Here is a 23,504-nt window from a genome sequence, read left to right as displayed (position 1 = left end):
TCCGACTCTGTTTTCCATTAGGGTGGGAAAAAAGGTCTTGGCATTTTCCCTTCAGAGCACAAGTTATCCCTGGTGGCCAAGCTCAGGACCAAGTTGGGATCAGGAAAGCAGTGGGAGTTAGACACAGAGGCAGACTTTTCAATCTGAAGGTGACATTATCTTATGCAGACGAAACTTTAGAAAAAATTTACATTTATTTTTGTGTGTATTTGTGTGTGTGTGTGTGTGCCACAGGGCACATGTGGAGGCCAGAGGACAGCCTGTGGTAGTGGGGCCTCTCCTTCCACCATGTGGGTCCCAGGAGTCAACCTCAAGTTGTCAGGCTTGGCAGCAAGTGCCTTTACCTACTCAGCCATCTCCACCCAAGGTCTTGAGATAGTGAACAGGAAGCCCAGAGCCACGCAGCAAATGCACCACTGCAGTACTTCCTTTGGCCCCAAGGGGGCACTCTTGACTGCATCTCAGCAGAGATGGGCTTAGTCCTAAAGATGCTTATTCATGCCAGATGGATATGCGGAGGAGGAAGGCTGGCGTCAGTCATGAAAATAAAATCATTTTTCCTGATAAGGTTTTCTTGCTGGAGTCTGGTTGAACCAGAACCAACAAACAAGACCAAGAAATCTCTGCCAAGCTGGGAGAGTGGAGGAAATTTACTCAGGCCTGTTTTCCTGCTTTATTAGTCCAGAGTTTATGACCCGCTGCAGGGAATGTTTTTGTATATAATTCAAACAGTCTGTTTTCCCATTCCCTGGAGTGCCCTGTTGGGACAAGCCTGGGCTGATGACAGCCAGTCCTGGGTGATGACCTCAGAGGGCACCACCAGAAGCGTGTGCATGGGCATAGCTCCAGACCATGCACTCAGGCTCGCAGCAGCTGCTGATTTAGCTAGCCAACTACTGCCTCAGGGTTGATAGTTCTAACACATCCTGGAGAAAGGAGAACCTCAGAAGGCCAAGAACAGAGCTCAGGCTACCGTTTGCATATACAAACCCAATTTTCATAATGTTCCTTAGGCTACCTAGCCGGCCAGCCTTCCTGTCTCCTGGTCAGTCAAATGTCTGCCTTCCCTTACATGGATACAGAGAAGGGGAAGAGAGAACATGCTGGCTCAGGCCCTGCATGATGGTAGAAGACTCCTCAGACTTCATAAATCCTGAGACCCAAGCAGGAGGACCCCCTCCAGGACAGCAGCTTCCTCTCCTGCTCTCTGCAGAGGTAGCAGGACCAGCACTCCACCAAACAGTCAATTTGTCCCCATCCTGTACTGACGCAGACTTCTCATCCTGGCCCTCCATCTCTGCCTCTCCTATGGCTCCAGTCAGCGTGAGGCTCAGCTTTGCAAAGCAGCACCCTTGATCTTCCTGACCTAAGGGGTCAGGGCTGATTATGTGGGAAGAAAGGTGAATTCTTCAGAATTGTCTGGAGAGTTGCCAAGAAGGACAGGGAGTGTTGAAAGGGGAAGGTTGGGTGGGAAGACCCTGAGTGTTGGGCTGTAGGAGCAGCTGTGAGAAGCCAGCCCAGGGTAGCTAGCTATGACTACTTCAAACAGGACTCAGACCCATCTTCTTGGGACCCAAGGAAGAAAGTCAGGAAGGCCCATTTCTATACTCTACTTCCTGGAAGGAAGGTCCCTGATGGACCTCAGAGCTCTGAGGCAGGTCACATGTGACTTCTGGAGTTCAGACAGTGGTCACGTACATGTTTTCAGGGCACAGTTGCTTCTTGGTGCCGTCCTTGTCTTCTGAAGTGAGATCCTGCATTGGGGTAATCTCTGAGATGGTGTCCTCCACCTTGGCTGGCCCGTTTTGCTTCAGCTGCTTCTTCTCCACGGCATAGAAGCCTCCTCCCATGAAGAGGGAGGCTGAGATGAGCAAGAAGCTTGATGCGTAGAAAATATAGCTGAAGTTGTTGGTCATGTCCAGCAGGAGTCCTGGGGGACAGAGAACAAGTTACTCCACCATGGAAGCTTTGGGGTCCTCCAACTAACTTGTGCATTTGAGGAGGGTAGAGATTTTAGATTCATTTCCGCTCAACAAGAAATTGTGACTAGCACCTTGGAAGTGCACAGTAGATGTGTGGAGTGAGAGGAGGGGGAACACCTGGCTTCCGGCCTAGGCAGGTGTCCTTCCCAGGAGAACCTAAGGGCCCTTTACCCTTGGGGCAGGGAAACCGGGAGAAGGGCTAGTGGACTCCGAGCTGTTCGCCCAGCCACAACCCCGCCTTCAGCCCTAACCCGACCACGTTAGGCATTCATTTGCCTGCAGGACTTCCTGGGAAACTGAAACTCACACCGGATAAAAAGACTCACTGATGCTGGGTGTTGGTGGTGCACACCTTTAATCTCAGCACTCAGGAGGCAGAGGCAGGTAAATCTATGAGTTCAAGGCCAGCCTGGTCTACAGCATGAGTTCCAGGACAGCCAGGGCTGCACAGAGAAATCCTGCCTCAAAACAAAACAAAACAACAACAGCAAAAACAACTCACTGAGCTGAGCTTCAGGGTCTGAGCACAGTACCATAGTAACTGCCACAGCACTTGTGTTGACTATCCCCAGGACCAGCCTCCTCCCACCTGCTCTGAAGCTCCATCTCTCAGCTGTGCAGTAGCCTTCCCCTGTGGGTCTCATCTTACAAATTCTGCTTGTTTTCCTCCTAGCATCTGTCCCCATGTGTCCCTTTGCTTCCATTCTTGAAGGTAAGGCCCAAGAGCGAGGTTTTGACCTGGTGCACTCTGTGACTGGTCTGGGTGGATTAACGATATATGCTCTCTTCTGCACTTTGTAGCGGGCATTATAGCTCCAAGAAGGAAAGTGGTTTGCCTGGACTCACAGGCAGGAGAGCCAGGTTGTTAATTGCAGTAAACACAGGTACAGCTCTTATCATGAGTCATGTCCTTTGCTTCCTACCTTGGGATCCTTACAACAAGGCCATTCCTCTTATCACCATGATTCACTGATAAGAGCAAAGGTCCAGGAAGGGAGATGACAGATTCACTTAGGCCTAGAGTGCAAACCCTTTCTTTCTTTATCTCCTTCCCTCCTTATTTACTTAAGTGTATGAGTATTTTGTCTTCATGTATATGTATATATGTGTGTATGTATAAAATGCCACATATGTGCAGTACTTACAGAAGCCAGAAGGGGGCATTGGATCATCTAAAACTGGAGTTACAGATGGCTGTGAGCCACCATATGGGTGCTGGGAACCGAACCCTGGTCCTCTGCAAGAGCAACAAGTGCTCTTAATTGCTGTACCATCTCCCCAGCCCCTCCCGCCCTTAAAAAAGATTCATTTATTATATGTATATGAGTGTTTTACCTGCATGTATGTAAGTGTACTAGAAAAGCCTGAAGAGGGCACTGTGTTCCCTGGAACTGGAGTTATGAACCGTTGTAAGCCTCCATGTGGGTGCTAGCAATGAACCCGGGTCCTCTGTAAGAGCAGCAAGCGCTCTTAGCCCTCTCTGTTTCTCTTTTCTCTGATGAGGAGACTGAGATAGGCCTCAAACTTGCTATATAGCCAAAGATGGCCTTGAACGCTTGATTTTCCTGCCTCCATTTCCCAGCAGGTGGGATTACAGGCATGTATTACCATGTCTGTCCAAACCTATATTTCCATACCTTGATTGTCAGATAGATAATACACTCTAGCGTGGTCCCTGAGCTACTGAGAAAAGGGGAGGACCACAGGTTCTAAGTCCCTTGTGACGATGGTAGACTGAGCTCCAATCTGTCCAGATGTTGTCCTTTGCTTTACCCCCTATGCCCTACCCATACAGGCTCCACCTGGGCATGCCTGACTGCCCTCCCTCCCAGGCTCTCACCAGCCAATGGTGGAGAGATGAGAGAAGCCACACCACATAGGACAGTGAAGATGCCCAGGGCACTGGGGAATCGATCCATCGGGACAATGTCCATGAGGACCTGGAAGATGAGGATCCCAACACCACACATGGACAGGCTGTACACCAGGCAATAGCTCAGGAGCAGCGAGAAGTCCGCTGACACCGTGCATATTAAATTGGTGAGCCCATTAACAAGGATCGCGGTGGTAAACAGATACTTCCGGTAGGCAGCCAAGCTCTTCCTGCCTACCAGCAGCCCTGCTACTGGCCGTAAGAAGATGTTGCAGAAGCCGATGACTGACATGAGCATGGCTGCCCGATACTCATCCACCCCATGGTGCATAGCGTACGGCACCAGGAAGATGTGCGGCAGTGGGAAACCCAGGATCATCCACGTCACACCCGTTGCATATATGCAGAAGGCCATATTGTGCCGAAGGACGTCAAAGGCCAGGTGGTACTGGATGGTTGAGATGCATGTTGCCAGGCAGCTGCGTGTAGGTGTCTTGGGAGGTAGAGGGGGATCTTCTCTGGGCTCAGGGACCACGTTGGTGGCAACAGGCCTCAGGATGGCTCCACATACACAACAGTGGAGAAAGATGCCACCGAAGATGAGGAAGGCGCCTCTCCAGCCCAGGGTTTCCAGAAGATATCGGGCCAGCAGTGGCCAGAGAGTGACGCCTATAGAGATGCCTATGGAGGCCAGTGCATTGGCTAGTGGCCGACGGCGGACGAAATACAAGCCCAGCACTGTGATGCTCGACTGGAAGCTGAAACACATGCCCAGGCCTGTAGTGCGAGAGGGGACATCAGCTCAGGGACATTCTAGGACTTTCTTTGCTTTTTAAAAACAACAACAACAAAAAAGATTTACTTATTATGCAGGCCGGTAGAGGGCACCAGATCTTATTATAGATGGTTGTGAGCCACCATGTGGTTGCTGGGAATTGAACTCAGGACCTCTGGAAGAGCAGTCAGTGCTCTTAACCTCTGAGCCATCTCTCCAGCCCCACTCTAGGACTTCTACCTCCACATGGAGTAGGGTCTTGGTTCATGTTTGACATCTGTCTCTGGCTCTAGACCAGACACACTTCCAAGTTCCCATGGTGGAAGAAGGTACCAGACCACCTGCCTATAAACATCTCACTCAGCTCTTTCTCCCAGCTCCCCTCTGTGCAGCACTACAATAACAATAATTTTTTTCCAGGTATTATTAAGGTGAGTGACTTTAATTTCAGAATTCAGGAGACAGAGGCAGGTGGATCTCCATGAGTTCAAGGCCAGTCTGGGGTAGCCAGGGCTCCATAGTGAGACTTTGTCTCAAAAACTTTTCTTTCAGAGTTACTCATTATACGTGTATGAGCATTTTGCCTGCATGTATGTATATGCACCGTGTTCATGCCTGATACATGTGGAAGTCAGAAGAGGACATAGGATCTTCTGGAACTGGAGTTACAGATGGTTGTAAGCCACCATGTGGGTGCTGGGAATTGAACTCAGGTCCTCTGGAAGAGCAGTCGGTGCTCTTAACCTCTGAGCCATCTCTCCAGCCCTAAACATCAACTTTTAAAGCCTCTCAAAGACTTCCTGTCACACTTGAAAAACATCCTGAGTGTTTTTTCTGCCCTGGAAGACTGCGGTTTGGCTTTGGCCTAAACCCAGGGATCCATCTCAAGCCACCTCTTTGTCAGTCACCAGGATGACACCCTACAGATTCCTTCTCCTCTGGACAGCAAAAAAGATCTTTATGATCTTTGCCAGGGCCATGTCTTTTGCCCAGAATATGCTCCACTTAACTGAGGTACCACTCCCCAGAGGGGTCTCCCTGCTTCTGTGCCTCATGTGTCCCACAGTGGTCAGTGCTGAAGCAAAATCTCCCAACAAAAAGCCCCTCCCCTAGCTCATCCCTCCCCACATGTTCAGTCCCTCACCTGCCCTCTAGGTGGCACTCTAGGCTTCTCCCTCTCGGCAGTCCAAAGCCTTGTTCCTAAAGCCTCACTCAGTGGTCCATGGTGCAGTGGCTCACCCACGCCCTCCCTCTAGCTAGCTCTATTTCTGCCCTTTGACCTGTCTCCTAAGACACTCCTATGGTAATCCCTCTATTTTACATTATTCTTCCCCCTTCTTTCCTGGGCCATTCTTGGTAAACGCCTTTAATCCCAGCACTCCGGAGGTTGTGCAGGCATAGCTCTGTGAGTTTGAGGCCAGCCTGGTCTACATATAGAGTTCCAAACTAGCCAAGGGCTACCCCATCTCAAAAAACAAAAAAGAAAAAAAAAGCCGGGCGGTGGTGGCGCACGCCTTTAATCCCAGCACTCGGGAGGCAGAGGCAGGCGGATCTCTGTGAGTTCGAGGCCAGCCTGGACTACCAAGTGAGTTCCAGGAAAGGCACAAAGCTACACAGAGAAACCTTGTCTCGAAAAACCAAAAAAAAAAAAAAAAAAAAAAAAGACCTTGTCTCAAATAATAAGCAAAACAAATAAAAATTTCCAAGGAAGCAAACAAATAGATAAATAAATTCTCATAACACCACAACTTCTAGTTACTAGTCTGTTTCTCTGCTCCTTTTACACAGGGGTTGGGGATGTACCAGGGGTAGGATGCACGCGTAGTTTGTATACGGTGCTGGATTTAATCCCTAGCACTAGGAAAAGAAGAAAAGGAAAAAAGAGAGGGAAGGAACTGGACATGGTGGTGCACACCTGTTATCCCAACACTCAGGAGGCTGAGGCAGAGGGCTTGCTATGAGTTCAGGCAAGGCTGAAGGACATAAGTGAGACCTTGTTTTAACCCCTCCAACAAAAGGAATGAAAGAAGCTGAAAAAGAAGAAGAAAGGGAGGGGAAAGATGGAGGGGAGGATGGAGAGAGGCCGACAGGGAGAGAGGGGAATGCTGGGTCCTCTCATGTGCCTGCTCTCCGCCTCTTCGCCTCTCCCTCCAGGCAGTAGTGGGGATCAAAAAAGGCTCGGCATGTCTTAGCACATTCTCCATCACTTCTGTTTGCGGCTGAACTGAACTTTCTCCTTCCATACCTTGATACTTTTTTCGAGACAGGGTTTCTCTGGGTAGCTTTGGAGCCTGTCCTGGAGCTAACTCTGTAGACCAGGCTGGCCTTGAACTCACAGAGATCCACCTGCCTCTGCCTTCCGAGTGCTGGGATTAAAGGCATGCACCACCACTGCCCGGCCATACCTTGACACTTAATGGAGCTTGTTCTTATCAATGTCTCAATGCTGAAGAGCAAGCATGACTCATCCCACCCCTCAAGAGCTCAGCACACTTCATCACTTATCTTCGTGAAAACTGACCTGACCATCAGCTTCTTTCTGGCTGACCTTTGTCCAAGCTCATCCCTCCTCAACTGTTGTTACCCTCATTCCCTCCGAGCCAGCAGAGAGATTTCCTCATCTCAGACCATGCTGGCCTCAAACTCACAGAGATCCATCTGCCTCTGCCTTCCTAGGGTACCAGGCATGAATATGATGTACAGATGTACATACTGGTACACATAAAATTAAAATAAAGAAATTTTTGTTTTGTTTTGTTTTCCAGACAGGATTTCTCTGTGTAGTTCTGACTGTCTTGGAACTTGCTCTGTAGACCAGGTTGGCCTCGAACTCAGAGATCTGTCTGTCTTTTCCTCCTGAGGGCAGGATTAAAGGTGTGTGCCGTCATCAACAGGCTTCTTCCTTTTAAAATTTATTTGCTTTTATTTTATGTGCATTGGTGTTTTGTCTGCAGATATTTTGTGCGAGAGTGTCAGATCTTGGAGTGAGGACAGTTGTGAAATTCATGTGGATCCTGGGATTTGAACCTGGGTCCTCTGAGAGAACAGCCAGTGCCCTTAAATGCTGAGCCATCTCTCCAGCCCCAATAAATCTTTAAAAAATTAAAGAGAGAGAGTTGGGGCTTAATGGGAGATCTCTGGGTCAGGGGTATATATCCTCAAAAGGGCTATGGGGACCCTCTGTTCCTGATTTTCTCTCTTGCTCCCTGACCATGCAATGAGTATGCCTTTTTCATTTGCTTGTTTATTTGAGACAGAGTTTTACTCTGTAGCTCAAGCTAACTTGACACTCACTATGTAGTCCAGTCTGGCTTCAAACTCACAATGATCCTTAGACAGGATCTCATTCTGCTCTGGGTATCTCTCTTCCCAACTCATTTCATGCTTGCTCACATTCTCTCAGGCCAGGAAGCTGTCACATCCCCAGCCCTGTCCTCTCCAGAATTTAAGCATTTTTTTTTTTCCCCCTGAGACAGGGTTTCTCCGTGTAGTTTTAGAGCCTGTCCTGGATCTCACTCTGTAGACCAGGCTGGCCTCGAACTCACAGAGATCTGCCTGGCTCTGCCTCCCAAGTGCTGGGATTAAAGGCATGCACCACCACCGCCCGGTCCATTTAAGCATTCTTCTGGACCTGTCCCCTGTCTGTCTTCTCCCCTGGCTGCAAGCAATCCCACCTGCCCTGCCACTTTTTGTGTAGAGTGACGGTTACCTGTGATTAATCCTGCTGTGAGGTAGAACTGGCTGAGTGAGCCAGAGAAGGAGCTGGCCACCATGCCCAGGCTGGACAGCATGCCCCCCAGCATCACGGTCACTCGGCAGCCGAAACGTTTTATCAGGATGCTGCACAGGGGTCCTGTAGACAAGACGAGTGGCACTAGGTGAGGAGGTCTGCAGTCAGGCACAGTAGGGCTGGGAGAGGGGTTCTAGTAGAACTAGCCAGGGGCTTCAGAGATAACTAAAACCTGCTAGCTTGGCTCTGGTCTCTATGCTGCCACAGTCTGGCCATGTGGCCCCAGTAAGGCTTGGTACTCTTTCTGCCTCAGTTTCCTCCCCTATGGAATGAGGTTAGATTAGGTGATGTGTGACCACCGTGAGGACGTCTAAAGGGCAAACAAAGCCCTTCACTACCCAAGCAGAGAACAATTCCATGTGGCTCTAATCATTTGGGATCGTGATCTATGCGAGCATCACACCCTTGCTTGGGGTTTGCCCCAGAAAGAACCCTCCTAGAGCACTTGATCTCAGCATGCACTTCCAGTCCTCACTTTCACCCCACGGTCTTCTGGAAGATCGGACCCTTCTCCTTCCAACCTCTTGCATTTCACTGAGGTCCTGGACTACTCTGCACTTCCTTGCTCTGACCTTTGGAGTGTTAGGGAGAAAATCAGGCCAGATTCCCTCTTCCCTCTCTCAATGATTCTAGCCACTGCCCAATCCATGCACCCAGGGCTGGGGATGCAGCTCAGGGGGAGAGAGCATGTTCAGCATGTAGGCCTTGGGCTCTTTCTTTTGGACACACACAGAGAGAGATTGAGAGGAGAGAGAGAGAGATTGAGATTGGGAGAGAGAGAAAGATTGAAAGAGGGGAGAAAGAGACACACACAGAGAGGCTGGAAGCCGGAAGAGTCTGAGAGATACAGAGAGAAGACAGAGAAAAAGAAGGGAGGGAGGAGGAAGGAAGGAAGGTGATCCCCCAAAGCAATCCAGCCTGGAGCTCCCTGAATCCATACTTCAACAATCGGCTCCACATGGAGAAAGACCTGTCTCACCCCCAGCTGCTTTCTCACTAGCCCCACATCCTGGCAAATAGAAACCAGCCAGACTGGCCAGCTGTTCCTAGATATCTGGCAGGCCCACATTCTTTGAGCAGCCTGCCCCCAGGAAACACATTCGATGGAGTTTCTTGTGGCAACTTTCCCGAAGGGCAGAGAAAGTGTGTGCACACACAGCACATGTGTGTGTGTCTTTGTTGGGAGGAAGTGTGGTGTGAGCAAGTGTAGGTCTGAGAACAGAGAGAGAGCCACGGTCTGGTATACAGTCATGCCAACGGTCTGGTATACAGTCTCGTATACAGTCATGCCAAGGCTGCCGAGCAGCCCGCTCTTGCCACTGCAGAATGTAAAAGGCTTTGAGTGGGTGTGACTGCCAGCCCATGTGTCTTCCCCACCTCTGGGACTTTACCTGACTCAGGAAGAAGACCTTGGGAAGAGCCCTGAGTCACAGATGAGGGAGTGGAGCTGGGGTGGGGATCTTGAGCTGCCTGTACCCTCTGCCCGGCCGGGCACTGTTCCTGCCTTCAGATCCCTCCTCAATCTCTGTGGGCCTTGCACCTGGTGCTGGCTTTCCTCTACTCTGTGTGAGCAACAGGCTTAACACACTTATGTAGGTGAGGAGATGGACAGGTGGGACTGTCACACCACAGAAGTTGCAGGTATGTCTGCGACATGGCAGTGAGACCAAAGTCTGCTGGTGAATTGTGGTTTCCACACGATGCCTAGTCTCCAGTCTCTAGTCCACGTCCCTCCTCGGCCTGCATGACAAAGATCCATCTGAGATCTCCACTGTACAGAACTCTAGCCCTGAAGGCCAGGAGGCCACACATTCTAGGCCAGACTTGGCTTTTCCTTCTTATCCTAAGTCCACACTTCTGTGGTCAATTCAGGGGTCATCATGGATTCTGATAATCCCCCACCCCTCCAGAATTTCCTTTTTCTCAGTGTGAGGGAAATATCTAGAGTAACCTTCAGGCCGGTGGAGGGAGCGGCAGAAAGGTTGCCGGGGAGCTGGGATCAGCAGAGGCAAACAAATGCGTGTGTGTGTGTGTGTGTGTGTGTGTGTGTGTGTGTGTGTGTGTGTCCCTGCGGATAGTGGCTCTGCTTTCATTGATCAAGCCTCCTTTGAGGTCCCTGTCTCTCCAGTAACCCTCTCAGGTGCTAGAGAGAGGTCACTGGTGCCACCTGGTGCCACCTGGAGAGCAAGGAGAAGGAGAGGGTGGGGTCTGTCTTCTCTCTAAGCTCCAGATTCTGCGGGGGACCCTCAGGGAGAGATGGGGCTTTTCCTGCGCCCCCTGCTTATGGCTCGTCCTTTCCTATCTTGATGCCACAGTGAGGATCTCTAATATACTAATAATCCACAGCCCCATATGTTTTCTAGATCATACTAGCTCCAGGACCCATGAGGTCTCTCTTGCCACATCACGTGGGAGCTGGGCAGTATGCTAGCTGTTTTCTCCTTATTGTAGGGAAGGAAAGGTCCTGAAAGATGGCCCAACCTGGGTCTGTTGGTCCCAGTATCAGCTGCCACTCAACCTGTTATTGAATGCCTCAGATCAGTCACTAAGAGGACTCGGAGTCATTGCCTTGCCTGGTTTGTGCCTCCCTCACTCCGCTTTCCCATCGCTAATGCAGCCCAGACTTCAAGGAACAGGACTCAGGGCAGCTGGATCCTAGCCGGGTGTGTCAGGCCCTGATCAAATCAAGTAAATCTCGGGAATGCATCCAGGAGGTGAAGCCGATGGCCTCAGAGTCAGGAAGATCGCACCCCCACCCAGGGCCCCCAACAGACCCTTCATCCCTCTTCCTTCACCCCCTGTTCAAGCTGCTCACCCCCACCATGGATCATGGCCCCCATGATAGAGGGAAACCATGAGGTCTCACTGTTGGTGGCCTGGAAGTCACGCTGCAGATCAGTGAAGAAAACGCCAATGCAAGAAGGGAAGCCCAGGGTGAGGGCCTGGGTCACCAGGGAGGCCAGCAGAACTACCCAGGCCCATCTGCCATCTGCTCGCTCCAGAGCCTGGGGCATTCTCAGCTACCAGGATCGTATCGCCACAGCCTTACTGCCTCCTTGAGACCACAGCCTGGATGGGAAGAGAACGGAGCCTGTGGCTGGCAGGCTGCCAGGCCTCCCTCAGCCCACCTGCCACCCTGCCTGGGTGACTGAAACTGCTTCCTCCTTATGCTCCAGCCCCAAGCATCAAGGAGGGGCACCGCCCCCTGGGAGGTGGCAAGAGGCCTTTGCATTGGCCTTGGCATTTCCTTTCACCCACTTCCCAGGGACAGCCTGGCTGGAGGTGGCGGAAAGCTGCAGGGGAGGGGCGGGCAGTGACCAATGGCACAGGTAGGTCAGTGGAATTCTCTCTAGCTATTACATCACCTGGAAACTGGCAGGCAGCACTTTCTAAACCCCTTGATAACTGTCTTGAGAGGAGAGGACCAGGGGCCAGTAACGTCCTGGTGTCTCCCAAGTGGATATGGATCCCAGCTGCAAACGTCTATGACGAAGCTGCCTTCACAGCAGCACCACCTTTCAGCACACCACAGGATCAATCCAGTTCACCACCAGTGAGCAAGCTGGTGCAGAGGGCACACGCCACAGCTCAGCAAGGACACGGGACCTGAAGGGTGCAAAGAGGCCTTGGAAACCACCTTTTACCTTATGACACTCCTTTTACGAGGTGTTGAAGATCAAGAGTCAGGCTCCATGGAGCTATGCTGAATCCTGTCACCTGTGAAGGGCGTTTTTCTGAGCACCCCCACACTTACACACACATACACAGAAATATGAAACCATCTCCTCTTTCCCTCTACTGCCTATCCATCCCACTTCTTCTCCTTTCTTCCTTTTCCTTTTCTTTCTTCTTCTTTTTCTTTCTTTTTCTTTTCTTTCTTTCTTTCTTTTTTTTTTTTTTGATTTGGGGTCTGGCTAACGGGTTTGGAATTTTCGTTCACCCATGATCCTTCCACCTCAGCCTCCTGTACCACGGAGTCCAGCCAACCCCAGAGTTTTAAAACAGTTCTATACAGAGAAGCAGGCCCTGCCCTGCTCTGAGTTCTCTATGTTGTGCCGAGCCAAATTTTGGAGTAAAAATGCTAAAGTAGGCTCTGGAGATAGATATAGTTCAGGGGTGCATCACGTGACTAGCAGTGTGAGGCCCTAGGCACAGTCACCAACATCCCACACAATTAAAAATAATGCAGCTGGGTGGTGGTGGCACACACCTTTAATCCCAGCACTCAGGAGGAAGAGGCAGGAGGATCTTTGTGAGTTCAAGGCTAGCCTGGTCTACAGAGCGAGCTCCAGGAAAGGCGCAAAGCTACACAGAGAAACCCTGTCTCGAAAAACCAAAAACCAAAAAAAAAAAAAAAAAAAAAAAAAATGCTAAGGTAGAATGACTCAGCATCTTGTTCCAAGTCTCTCTCTCTCTCTCTCTCTCTCTCTCTCTCTCTCTCTCTCTCTCTTTCTCTCTCTCTCTCTCTCTCTCTCTCTCTGCCTTTGTTTTGGTCTCTTAATAAAATTTATTTTTATTTTATGTGTATGGGTGTTTTGTCTACATACCACTTGCATGCCTGCTGCCTTTGAAGGCTGGAAGAGGGTGTCATCGGAACCCCTGACACTAGAGTTACAGCTGGTTGTGAGGCACCATGTGGCTGCTGAAAATTGGACCTGGGTCCTCTAAAAAAGCAGCCAGTGCTCTTAACTGCTTCTCAGCCACATACAAAGTTAAAGAGCTGAATGTTGGGCCCATAAGATGACTCAGAGGGTAAAAACACTTATGGCCAAAACCAATGACTTCTGCTATGGGATGGTCTGTATGTCAAATTGCTCTGATTGGTCAATAAATAAAACACTGATTGGCCAGTGGCTAGGCAGGAAGTATAGGCGGGACTAACAGAGAGGAGAAAAGAAAGAACAGGAAGGCAGAAGGAGTCACTGTCAGCCGCCACCATGACAAGCAGCATTTGAAGATGCCGGTAAGCCACGAGCCACGTGGCAAGGTATAGATTTATGGAAATGGATTAATTTAAGCTATAAGAACAGTTAGCAAGAAGCCTGCCACGGCCATACAGTTTGTAAGCAATGTAAGTCTCTGTGTTTACTTGGTTGGGTCTGAGCAGCTGTGGGACTGGCGGGTGACAGAGATTTGTCCTGACTTCAATCCTCTGGGACCCACATGGAAGAAAGGGAGAACAGAGATTGACCTCTCAGAAGTTGTTTCTGATCTGTATCTATGCAAATAAATAAATGTAATTAAAAACAAAAGTGGACATCTGTAATCCCAGCACTTACACTGTGGCCAGATGTGAGACAGAGACAGAAGGCTTACCCAGAAGCAGAAGGTTGGGGACTGGCTAGCCTAAAGCATTTGGAGAAGCAGCAGACATGATCCTGCCTCAAAACAAAATAGAGGGCCGGGGCTGACTCCTAAAGCTGTCCTGCGACACCCACCTGAGTGCTGCGGCACGTGTGGGCCCCATGCCACCCCAAACACTGGAGTGTGATGAAGGACTTAGAGTTGGTGTGGTCAAGAATCCAGCTGACTCCAGGAGTAAAGTCAATGACCCTGTTACTGTTTGTGAGTCTGTGAACAGTCAATACATTCTGATAACGTGGAAAGACACAAACACATTGTGTATGTTCATGGCACAGTTAGCCTAAACTGGATCTACCCTAAGCTGTCTTCTTCCAGGCTCTAAACCTCCTCCCTGCATGGAGGACCCCAGGGGCTCTGCCAAGATGGGTATCCCATCCATCACAGCCTCAGGATGTGTGAGCAAGGGTGTGAGCCTATGTGCAGAATGAGGGCTTCATTAACGTCCTTCCCTTGCTTCTGCATGGGATATTCAGCACCAGCGATGTCCCCGGCCCATCTTTCTCCCAGCAGAGATGGGAGTACCTTGATGGCAGCTGCGCCAGGAAACCGGTTCTGGCCTTTTTTTAGTTCTGTTCTTTTTGTTTGTTTGTTTGTTTTTCAAGGCAAGGTTTCTCTGTGTAGCTTTGCGCCTTTCCTGGAACTTTAGTTCTGTTCTTACAGCCAGTGGAAAAGCCGTGGGTGCTTCTGGATCCTGTCTGCCCCACAGTCAAGATTCTGCACCCTTCCCCAAGGCCAACCCCTCCTCCCCAACTCACCCAGCCCTTAAGCCTCCATATTCGCTCCTTCCCCAGTTTACAGGCCTTGCTCACTTCCTCCTGACCTCTACAGTTCCCTCTCCTCGATGACCAGCTCTGGTTCCTTCTTGCTCTTCTTTGATCAGGCCTCTAGATGGTGAAATCTCTTTTAGTGTCCTTATCAGGCCTGGACAGCCTTGCTGGGTCACTTTACACAGGTACGTGTGACCTTTACTCTGTACTCTGTCTTCCTCAGTCCTGTCAGTGGTTGGGATCGCCTCTTCCTGGCATTCCCTTTCTGCAGGCCTTAGGAGACCTCTGTTCCAGGGGCCAATAACCAAGGTCAGTCAGAGCTTGGACTTCGGCTCTGTACATGGGGATCCTTATGTGTGAGCTCTGAGGACCCCCAGTGTCCTCCGGAACCACTGCTGCCTTCTGCAGGTTCATCCTTCCACTTCCAGAACTCCAGGGTCACACACATGAATTTGTGTGAAACAGATACTTCAGCCCCCTCTCTGATCCATCTGGTCCCTTTTAGGACCTTGACTGCTCTGGTTCTGAAGTTCTTAGCCAAAGAGAAGTCTCATCAGTTTTTCAAGATTTAGTCCAGCTGGCACCTTTAGTAGGGCACCTTGATCGCTACCCTAGGCTAGCCCCTCTCATTTATACTCTTTTGTATCAGGCTTTCTTTTGACTGCCAACCAGCTCCCAAATCATGACACAGAGACTTATTATTAGTTTTGAATGCTTGCCCTTAGCTTATGCTTGTCTCACTAGCCCTTATAACTTAAATTAACCTGTTTCTCTCCGTCTACGCTTTGACTTAGGCTTTTTACCTTTCTTTCATTCTGTGTGTCCTACTCTGTGTCTGTCTGTCTGGTGGCCCCTTTCTTTCTCACTGGTTCTCTCCCCTCTCTTCTCTCTCCTTTCTAGATTCCTCCTCCTATTTATTCTCTCTGTCCGCCAGCCCCTCCCATCCCTCTCCTGCCTAGCTATTGGCCATTCAGCTTTTTATTAGACCAGTCAGGTGCCTTAGGCAGGCAAAGCAACACATCTTTACATTGTTAAACAAATGTAACATACCTTTGCATAGTTAAATTAATATTCTACAACATAAACAAATGTAACACATCTTTACATAGTTAAAGTAATAGTTCACAGCACTCTTTAGTACTGGTTTTGAGCTGACTGGATGGCTCGGCAGGAGAAAACATTTGCTGCACAAACAAGCCTGAACCTGGGAGTGTGATCCCCAGAACCTAGGATGGAAGGTGAGCACTGACTCCTGAAAGTCGTCTGACTACCATCCTCAGGCCGTGTACACACACACACACATACCGGCCCTGAATAATAACAATAAATAAGTAAAATAAAAGAAAAGAAAAAGTAAGCATGGTGGCGGTGGCGCACGCCTTTAATCCCAGCACTCAGGAGGCAGAGGCAGGCGGATCTCTGTGAATTTGAGGCCAGCCTGGTCTACAGAGCCAGTTCCAGGACAGCCAGGGCTGTTACACAGAGAAACCCTGTCTCAAAAAGAAAAAAACAAAACAAACAAACAAAAACTAGTATTCATACTACCTGGAAGGGTCATTCTCTCATTTTGTAACTTCTTTTACCCCTTCTATCCCCCATCTGAACTTGGAACACAGGTCTGTTTCTTTTCTCCAACCAGCCTTAGGCTGAGCACAAAGATAGTGTTAGTGTGGCCCATTCATGATTCCCAAGGGACAAAGAGCCCAGGATCAAAGGTGATCTGGTTTTCTGTCATGTTGGAAGCCACAGATTGTGGACACTCTCTGGTGAATACTTGGGAAATGGAGGAGACAGAATCAAGACTCTTTGTCCTCACTTTCTCTAAGTTGGGGGCGAGGTAGGGCCAAAGAATCTGTCAGTCTCAACTCTCAGGGATGCCCTAGCCAGAGAAGTTTGACCTCAGAGCCAAGCCAGAAGAGGACATCAGATTCCCCTTGGACTAGACCTTTAGGTGGCTGTGAGCCTCCACCATGTGGGTGCTGGGAACCGAACCTGGGTCCTCTGGAAGAGTAGCAGTGCTCTTAAGCACTGAATCATCTCTCCAGGCCAACTCTGCCCATTTTCATGTTTGCATGAGAATGGAAACATTTCTTGTGTATGAGTGCACATTTGTGTGGGTGTACCTGCTGTGCACATGTGGTATGGAGGCCTGAGGGTGGTGTTGGATTCATGGCTCTTCTACCTTATTCTTTGAAGCAGACTCTCTTAATCAAAACCAGAGCTCACTGGTAAGGCTAGTTTTGATAACCTTAGCTTGCCCTGGGGGATACTTGGTTTTTGCTTCCTGAGGCTAGAATTACAGGCGGGTCACCAGGCCAACCTGGTATTTACTGGGTTTTTGGGGATCTGAACTCAGGTCCTCAGTGCTTGCTCAGAAAGCATTTTACCCACTGAGCCCTCTCCCATCTCCATCTATTTTGATCAGCCTGTACCTCAGGATGGTGTCTGTATCCAGGAGCTGAGTCCTCCTGCCTCTGCACTGGCATTCACAGGGAAGCCAAATGCTGCTTTGTGAAATGAGGTGGCCAGTGCAAGACCCAGGCTGAAGCCACTGTTTCATACAGTATGGCTCTCCCTTAGTAAACACGTACCTCCAGGCATGACCTTCTCTCTTTCTGGGCTCTCTTTTTCCTACCAGGATGGGGATTCTACACCACTCTCCTGACTGGTCAGCATTCCCACCAGGTACAGCACAGAAATACCTAGACAGGCTCAGCCTTGCTATTTAACCCTAGAGGTCAGGAACTTGCTTTGGAGAACCCCCACCTTAAGGTGCCACAGTCCGCAGGCACCCCAGGCTTTGGAAGCCAGGCACAGGAGAAGGCTTTCCTGCTTCTTTGCCCCCACTGAAGCCTCCACAGTCAGGAAGGAACCCCACAGACCCACTAGCAGGGACTCTGCAACTGTATCATCAGGGACAGGCACTTTCTCTAAGGTAGGAGGGAGGGATACTTCGGAGGCAGGGCAGCTACCTAGTCATCCTTTCCTATGCTCTGAGGAGGCTAGAGTCTGCTCCACTCCCTCTCAGCCTGTGGTCAGCTGCCCCACCCTCCTGCTACAGCACTTGGAGGGTGAGGCAGGACACTCAGTGAGTCCCTTGGAGGGTGAGGCAGGGACACACAGTGAGTCCCTTGGAGGGTGAGGCAGGGACTCACAGTGAGTCCCTTGGAGGGTGAGGCAGGGACTCACAGTGAGTCCCTTGGTGGGTGAGGCAGAGACAGGTAAAGAGTCAGGCTTGGGAGGGGCAGGCTGCAAGTTGTAGTGGGTGGAACCCACCTTCCAACCTACCCGGGAAGTTCAGATGGGATTTCTGAAGGAGATTTGACCTCATGGGGATTTAGGGAGCATCTGGCCAGGGACTTTGGTAACTTTGACTGTCCAGTGTCAGGATCCAGATATATTTGCGTATCACTATAAATTTCAGACTCCAGAGGCACATGTTCTGGCTTCCTCATGTTTCTCTTCTGGCTTTAGGGCCCAAGGAGTAGGAGTGAGAAAGCCCTAAACAGACTGTTTCTCTGGACTGGTAAGATGGCTCCATGGATAAAAGGTGCTTGCTGCTAAGCCTGACGACTTGAATTCAATTCTCAGGTCTGACTTGATGGGAAGACATAACCAGTTTCCAAAAGCTATCCTGTAACCCTACACTTGCTACTCTTCCAGGGTACTCAAATTTGGTTCCCAGCACCCACCTTCAGCAGCTCACAACCATCTGTAACTCCAGCTCCAGGGTGTCTGACACCCTCTTCTGGATTTCTCAGGTACACACACACACACACACACACACACACACACACACACACACACACCCAAAAGTAAATATTTTTTAGTACTTTATTTTTATTTTATGTGCATTGGTTCTTTGCCTGCGTGTGTGTCTGTGTGAGGGTGTGAGAAGCCCTGGAACTGGAGTTACAGACAGTTGTGAACTGCCATGTGGGTGCTGGGAATTGAACCTGGATCCTCTGGAATAGCAGTCAGTGCTCTTAACTGTTGAGCCATCTCTCCAGCCCTACAAAAAATTAAACAAACAAACAAACAAACAAACAACAACAACAAAAAACAAACAAACAAAAAACCAAACAAACCACAAAACAAGATGGGCGACTCCTGAGGAGCACTTCTGGTCCCCACATGTATGAGCACATATGTACATTGCACCTGCACACATATAAACACACACAAACATGAACGTATACATTAATTAATTAGTCAGTTAATTAATTAACCAGGACTCACAAACATAAAGAACTCTTTCAACTCACTAGGGGAAAAACAAATAACCCCATTAAAAAAAAAAATAGATACGGTGGCTATGGTGGCAAGCTTCCAGAACAAGGGATACTTACCTAACAACTCCAGCTCTGAAATAAACAAAGAAACGAAAGAAAGGGCAAAGTGCTTGAACAGACACTAGCCTGAAGCTACACAAATGTCCCACAAACACTTGGAAAGATGCTTAGTCATCTTTCCTTAGTCATCAAGGAAAAAACTGTGAACCAACCCTCAAAAAGACATCACTTCACACCAGTGGGGTGACTTCACTCTGGATTGAGTGGGGGTCACTGTCCTTATCCTGACTGCAAGGATCTTTTATTTAGAGGTCACCTCTGGGTCTGTGTATCATTTTTTTGGCTAACAGTTCCCAAGCTAGTGTTGGTACTCCATCTTTAATTGCCAAACATGAGTCACTGTCACATGAGGAGAGTCAGATTATTCTGAGGTCCCTCAGAAACACGGTTGAGAGGAAGAGATGGGATTTGCTTGATGTGATTTGCTCAATGGTCCTATTAGTTCTGTAGGAGTGATAGTGGAGGCTGTACTTATGTATCAGGCCATCCCTTGCCCTAGCCCAGCGCAGTTCTGTAAAGGACAGCACCTCTCCATTATGCTGGATCTCTGTCTCCTCTCCTCACCCTGTATTCTGGCAGGGACTCACACCTGGAGGCACCTTCTCTTCTGTGTAAAAGTTGAACAGCTTTCTCAGGATTCCTCACACCTCCAGGCAGCCCCACCCTAAACTTTGACCTTCCCTTTATCAAGATGGAGCGGATAGAGCTCTGGACACACTTCTCCCTCTCCTGAACTGAGACACCTCTTACGGTTGAGGCCCCCGCTGGGCTAGGGTATGATCATGGTGGCTGAGGGTCCAAAGCCGATTCTTAGCCTCCCCCAGGCCTCCTGAGAGTGTAGGTCTGAACACAGTCTAGTCACAGGCCCAGCTTTGATAGCCCCTGTGGTAGTTGTCAATGAAGGCTGGGTGACTGTGGACCCAGAGTTATAAGGGCTGCTATCCAGTTTGTTCAGAGCAAGAAGGAGGTGTCTGCCCCAAATCAGAAGTCTTCAGGAATTAATAAGTAACTAGTACATTTGGTAAAGGTGGTGCACACCTGTAATTCCAGTCCTGGGGGTGTGAGGTAGGAGGACTGTGAGTATGAGGTCATCCCAAGTTATATAGCAGGACCTTGTCTCTCTCTCTCTTTTTTTTTTTTTTTTTTTTTTAAAAAAAAAGGTTTGCCGGGCGGTGGTGGCGCACGCCTTTAGTCCCAGCACTCGGGAGGCAGAGCAAGGCGGATCTCTGTGAGTTCAAGGCCAGCCTGGACTACCAAGTGAGTTCCAGGAGAGGCGCAAAGCTACACAGAGAAACCCTGTCTCGGAAAAAAAAAAAAAAAAAGATTTATTTATTTATTATGTATACAGAAGAGGGTGCCAGATCTCATTGCAGATGGTTGTGAGCCACCACATGGGTGCTGGGAATTGAACTCAGGACCTCTGGAAGAGCATTCAGTGCTCTTAACCTCTGAGCCATCTCTCCAGCCCTGGACCTTGTCTCTTGATGGGTCAATGTGGCAGGTAAAATAGTAACTAGTAATTAAAGGCATACTTATTGTAACAGCAGTATGAAGTCATCATATCTGATGGTTGGTTGCCCAGCAATGGGCATCTATGTACTCATGGTTTCTTCCTATCTGTGAGATAATTTTCATTATAATCTTTCTCTTTACCTAGCTGCCTTCAGGTGTCAGCTTCGAGGCCTCCACATTGAGGCATCCATGTCATGTGCTGGGTCCCTCCCATGACAGTGGGCAGTTTCCCAAGCAATTAGCAAGTCCAGGGACCAGGGTAAGACTAACCCTGACAAGGACAGGGAACTGACCTCAGTATTAAGGCTAGGGACATTCTGGCTCACGGGTAGGGTCAGGAATGGAGTTCTGTCTCCTCAGGTTGCTGATGGGTTCCTGGATCTTAACACCCTAAAACTAGGTCCTGGGGTGCATTGAAAACTGCAGGTGGACTCCTTGGCTCTAGGTTCCTCTTCCCAGCTCTTGACCTCTGTGACTCTGTGATGTTCCTGGTGTGTCCAGAGTGCCCTCTGCTGGGACATCAGGAACAGCCTGTCTGGGCTTTGATGGGACTGGCTGCCCCTCCCTTTCGCACCTGTCCCTGGGAACAATTCTTCCCCCAACCCCAACCCCGCCCAGGGTTAATGGAGCCCACCTCTCAGTCTTTGGTCTGCATGGTGGCCACTTTAACTTTTTTTTTCTTTTCTTTTTAAAAATTTATTCTCTCATACAATACATCCTCTCATACAATGCCACGTTTAAAAGTTACATTTATCAGGGCTGGAGATACAGCTTAGGGGTTAAGATTCTTTGCTGCACTTACAGAGGGCCTGGCTTTGGTTCCTAGCACCCACATCAGTGGCTCACAACCTCCTGTAACTCCAGCTTCCGGGCATCTGACACCCTCTTCCGGTCGCCAGGGGCACTGCACTTATATGGTGCACACACAGCAAAGCATGCACACACATACACAAAAACTTGGAACCCGTGGGGAGAGTCAGACAGTGAGGAGGTAGAAAGCAAGCTAAAAGTGTGGAAGATATCCCTCAGGTCCAACCTTTAAGACAGAGGAAGGGAAAACCCATGGTTTAGCACGTGGGTGGAGCTCTTACCTAATGACAGGAACGCTCAGCGGCTGAGCTGCTGGAATTGGGGAAGGCATTTTAACAGGAACTGATGCTCTTCCAGCCTGATGTGTGAGGTTGTGGAATAGGGGATTGGTGGACTCTGAGTGCACAGAAGCACAGGAACTGGGTGACAGGACCACCCATCCCTCCTTGAGACAAAGGTTGTAGAAATTGAGGCAATATGAAGAAAACAGTAGCGGTAACGCCTGGGCTACCACCACCCATTCACCATGTCTGAGCGAGGGGCTGTAGATCAAAAAACAGAGACAAGAGACAACGGGTCATTGCCTCAGCAGAATGCTGAATGCCGTTTATTGAAGGAGGGAGGAAGCCTTAAATACAGGCTTACAGCACAATGTGAGAACCCTGGGGGGCAGAAGTTCCTACGATGTTTCACAATCTTGCATCTAAGCTGTTAACGCCCAATAGGCAGGATACACAAACAAGGAACTTCCCTTAAGCATTCAGGAGGGCCGGGCGGTGGTGGCGCACGCCTTTAATCCCAGCACTCGGGAGGCAGAGCCAGGCGGATCTCTGTGAGTTCGAGGCCAGCCTGGGCTACCAAGTGAGTCCCAGGAAAAGGCGCAAAGCTACACAGAGAAACCCTGTCTCGAAAAACAAAAAAATAAAATAAAATAAATAAAAAAATAAAAAAAAATATTAAACAATTTTTAAAAAAAGCATTCAGGAGGGTGGAAACTGGCAGGACATCAAGGTCAAGGTCAGCAAGCAAGGCAGCAGCTACCCAAAACGGGGCCTAGGGCCCTACAGAAAACCAATCCACTGAGGGACTGGCTCAGATGAGGTAGGTTTTTGCAGGCTAAGGTCCCCACGGATGACAGGGACTGGAAGTCAATACCGGAAGGACAGGCTGTGTGTGCTCTGCTCAGTTCACTGGGGCAGCTAGGACTGTGCATACCTGAAAGTTAAGGAAAACATTAATTAATTAATTAATTAATTAATTAATACACCTGTGAGGGATTTTTGCTAAATTTGAAGTAGGAAGGTCCACTCTGGATCTTGAGGTGGGAAGACCTTTACTCCAGATCTTTTGAGTTGGGAGAAGATTCACCTTTAATCTGGATCTGGATCTTGAGGTGGGAAGAAGACACACCTCTAATCTGGGCCACATCTGCTGGAAGCCTATGTGAGGACATGGAAGAAGGAAGCTTTTGCTCTTTGCCTGCTTGCTCTCACCTTACCAACAAGTCCACTTCTTTACTGGAATTAGAGCCTACTTCCTCGAGATTCCAGAGTATACCGCAGACCAGCTGAGACATCCAAGCCTCGTGGACTCAGCAACTACTGGATTCTTGGACTTTCTGTTCACATCCAGCCATTGTTGCATTAGCTAGATATATGTATCATTCTATAAGTTCTGTTACTCTAGAGAACCCTGACTAATACAAGCAAGGACTTCTGGGTTGAGATGAAGGTTTTGCTGAGCTCCTGGTGAAACATTCTCTTCATGAGGTAGGAGAGGTTCTGGAAGATCTAAATGACACAGACTAGCACAGTCAATTAAATTGAAAGGTGCTTGTGTGTGGGGGTCTCTGCAGGTGTCATACAAGGAAGTGAACCCCACAAAACCTGGTGCAGAGTGACTTTGTCAACCTGGATCAGACTTCAGGGAGTCTAATGACAGGTGGTTTATTCCCAATGTATTTAGTTCAGTACAATTTGAAAAAACAAAAAAGTTTCCTGGTGTAATACAATCTGTGGTGCACAAAGAAACATAATTACATTGAAACTCAACTCAGGGAACATGTCATTCCCTCTAAGAAGACTGGTTCTAGATAGACTACCTATTCTAGCTTAAAGGCCTAAGGGTCTGTCCTGGTCTTGGTCATACAGATAGCACAGAGGTCATTTGGTCTGTTAGCCACCTCTGGTCTGGGTTGGGGGAGCTTGGGGGAACCTCTGGCTATCAGGGCCATTTAGATTACTAGTCACCTCCAGTCCTGGTTGTAGGAGCTTGACATG

General features: G+C 49.2%; 1 protein-coding gene across 2 annotated transcripts; it reads right to left on the bottom strand.

The window, feature by feature from the left end:
- Positions 1-1,679: 1,679 nt before the first annotated feature.
- Slc16a5 (solute carrier family 16 member 5) lies at positions 1,680-11,434 on the bottom strand. Of its 2 annotated transcripts, XM_059269821.1 has the most exons (4): positions 11,236-11,434; positions 8,340-8,483; positions 3,823-4,632; positions 1,680-1,930 (listed from the first exon to the last, which is right to left on the bottom strand). In XM_059269821.1, the coding sequence occupies exons 1-4, from the start codon at positions 11,432-11,434 to the stop codon at positions 1,680-1,682; spliced, it is 1,404 nt and encodes a 467-aa protein (XP_059125804.1). The 2 variants fall into 2 exon arrangements, with proteins under 2 accessions (XP_059125804.1, XP_059125805.1); XM_059269822.1 differs by lacking the exons at positions 3,823-4,632; positions 8,340-8,483.
- Positions 11,435-23,504: the final 12,070 nt, after the last annotated feature.

Source organism: Peromyscus eremicus, chromosome 8a, assembly GCF_949786415.1.
Source record: "Peromyscus eremicus chromosome 8a, PerEre_H2_v1, whole genome shotgun sequence".
Taxonomy (NCBI): domain Eukaryota; kingdom Metazoa; phylum Chordata; class Mammalia; order Rodentia; family Cricetidae; genus Peromyscus; species Peromyscus eremicus.
The sequence above is the reverse complement of the archived record's forward strand: the minus strand, read 5'-3'. Positions and strand labels throughout refer to the sequence as shown.

What these genes read in the sequence shown, in the direction of transcription:
- Slc16a5 (XM_059269821.1), bottom strand. Translation starts at nt 11,434, where the DNA reads ATGCCCCAGGCTCTGGAGCGAGCAGATGGCAGATGGGCCTGGGTAGTT. An exon ending in GGCCATGATCCATGGTGGGG is followed by an intron (nt 8,484 to 11,235) that starts GTGAGCAGCTTG and finishes TCTTGTCTACAG; the next exon opens with GACCCCTGTGCAGCATCCTG. An exon ending in CACAGCAGGATTAATCACAG is followed by an intron (nt 4,633 to 8,339) that starts GTAACCGTCACT and finishes CTCGCACTACAG; the next exon opens with GCCTGGGCATGTGTTTCAGC.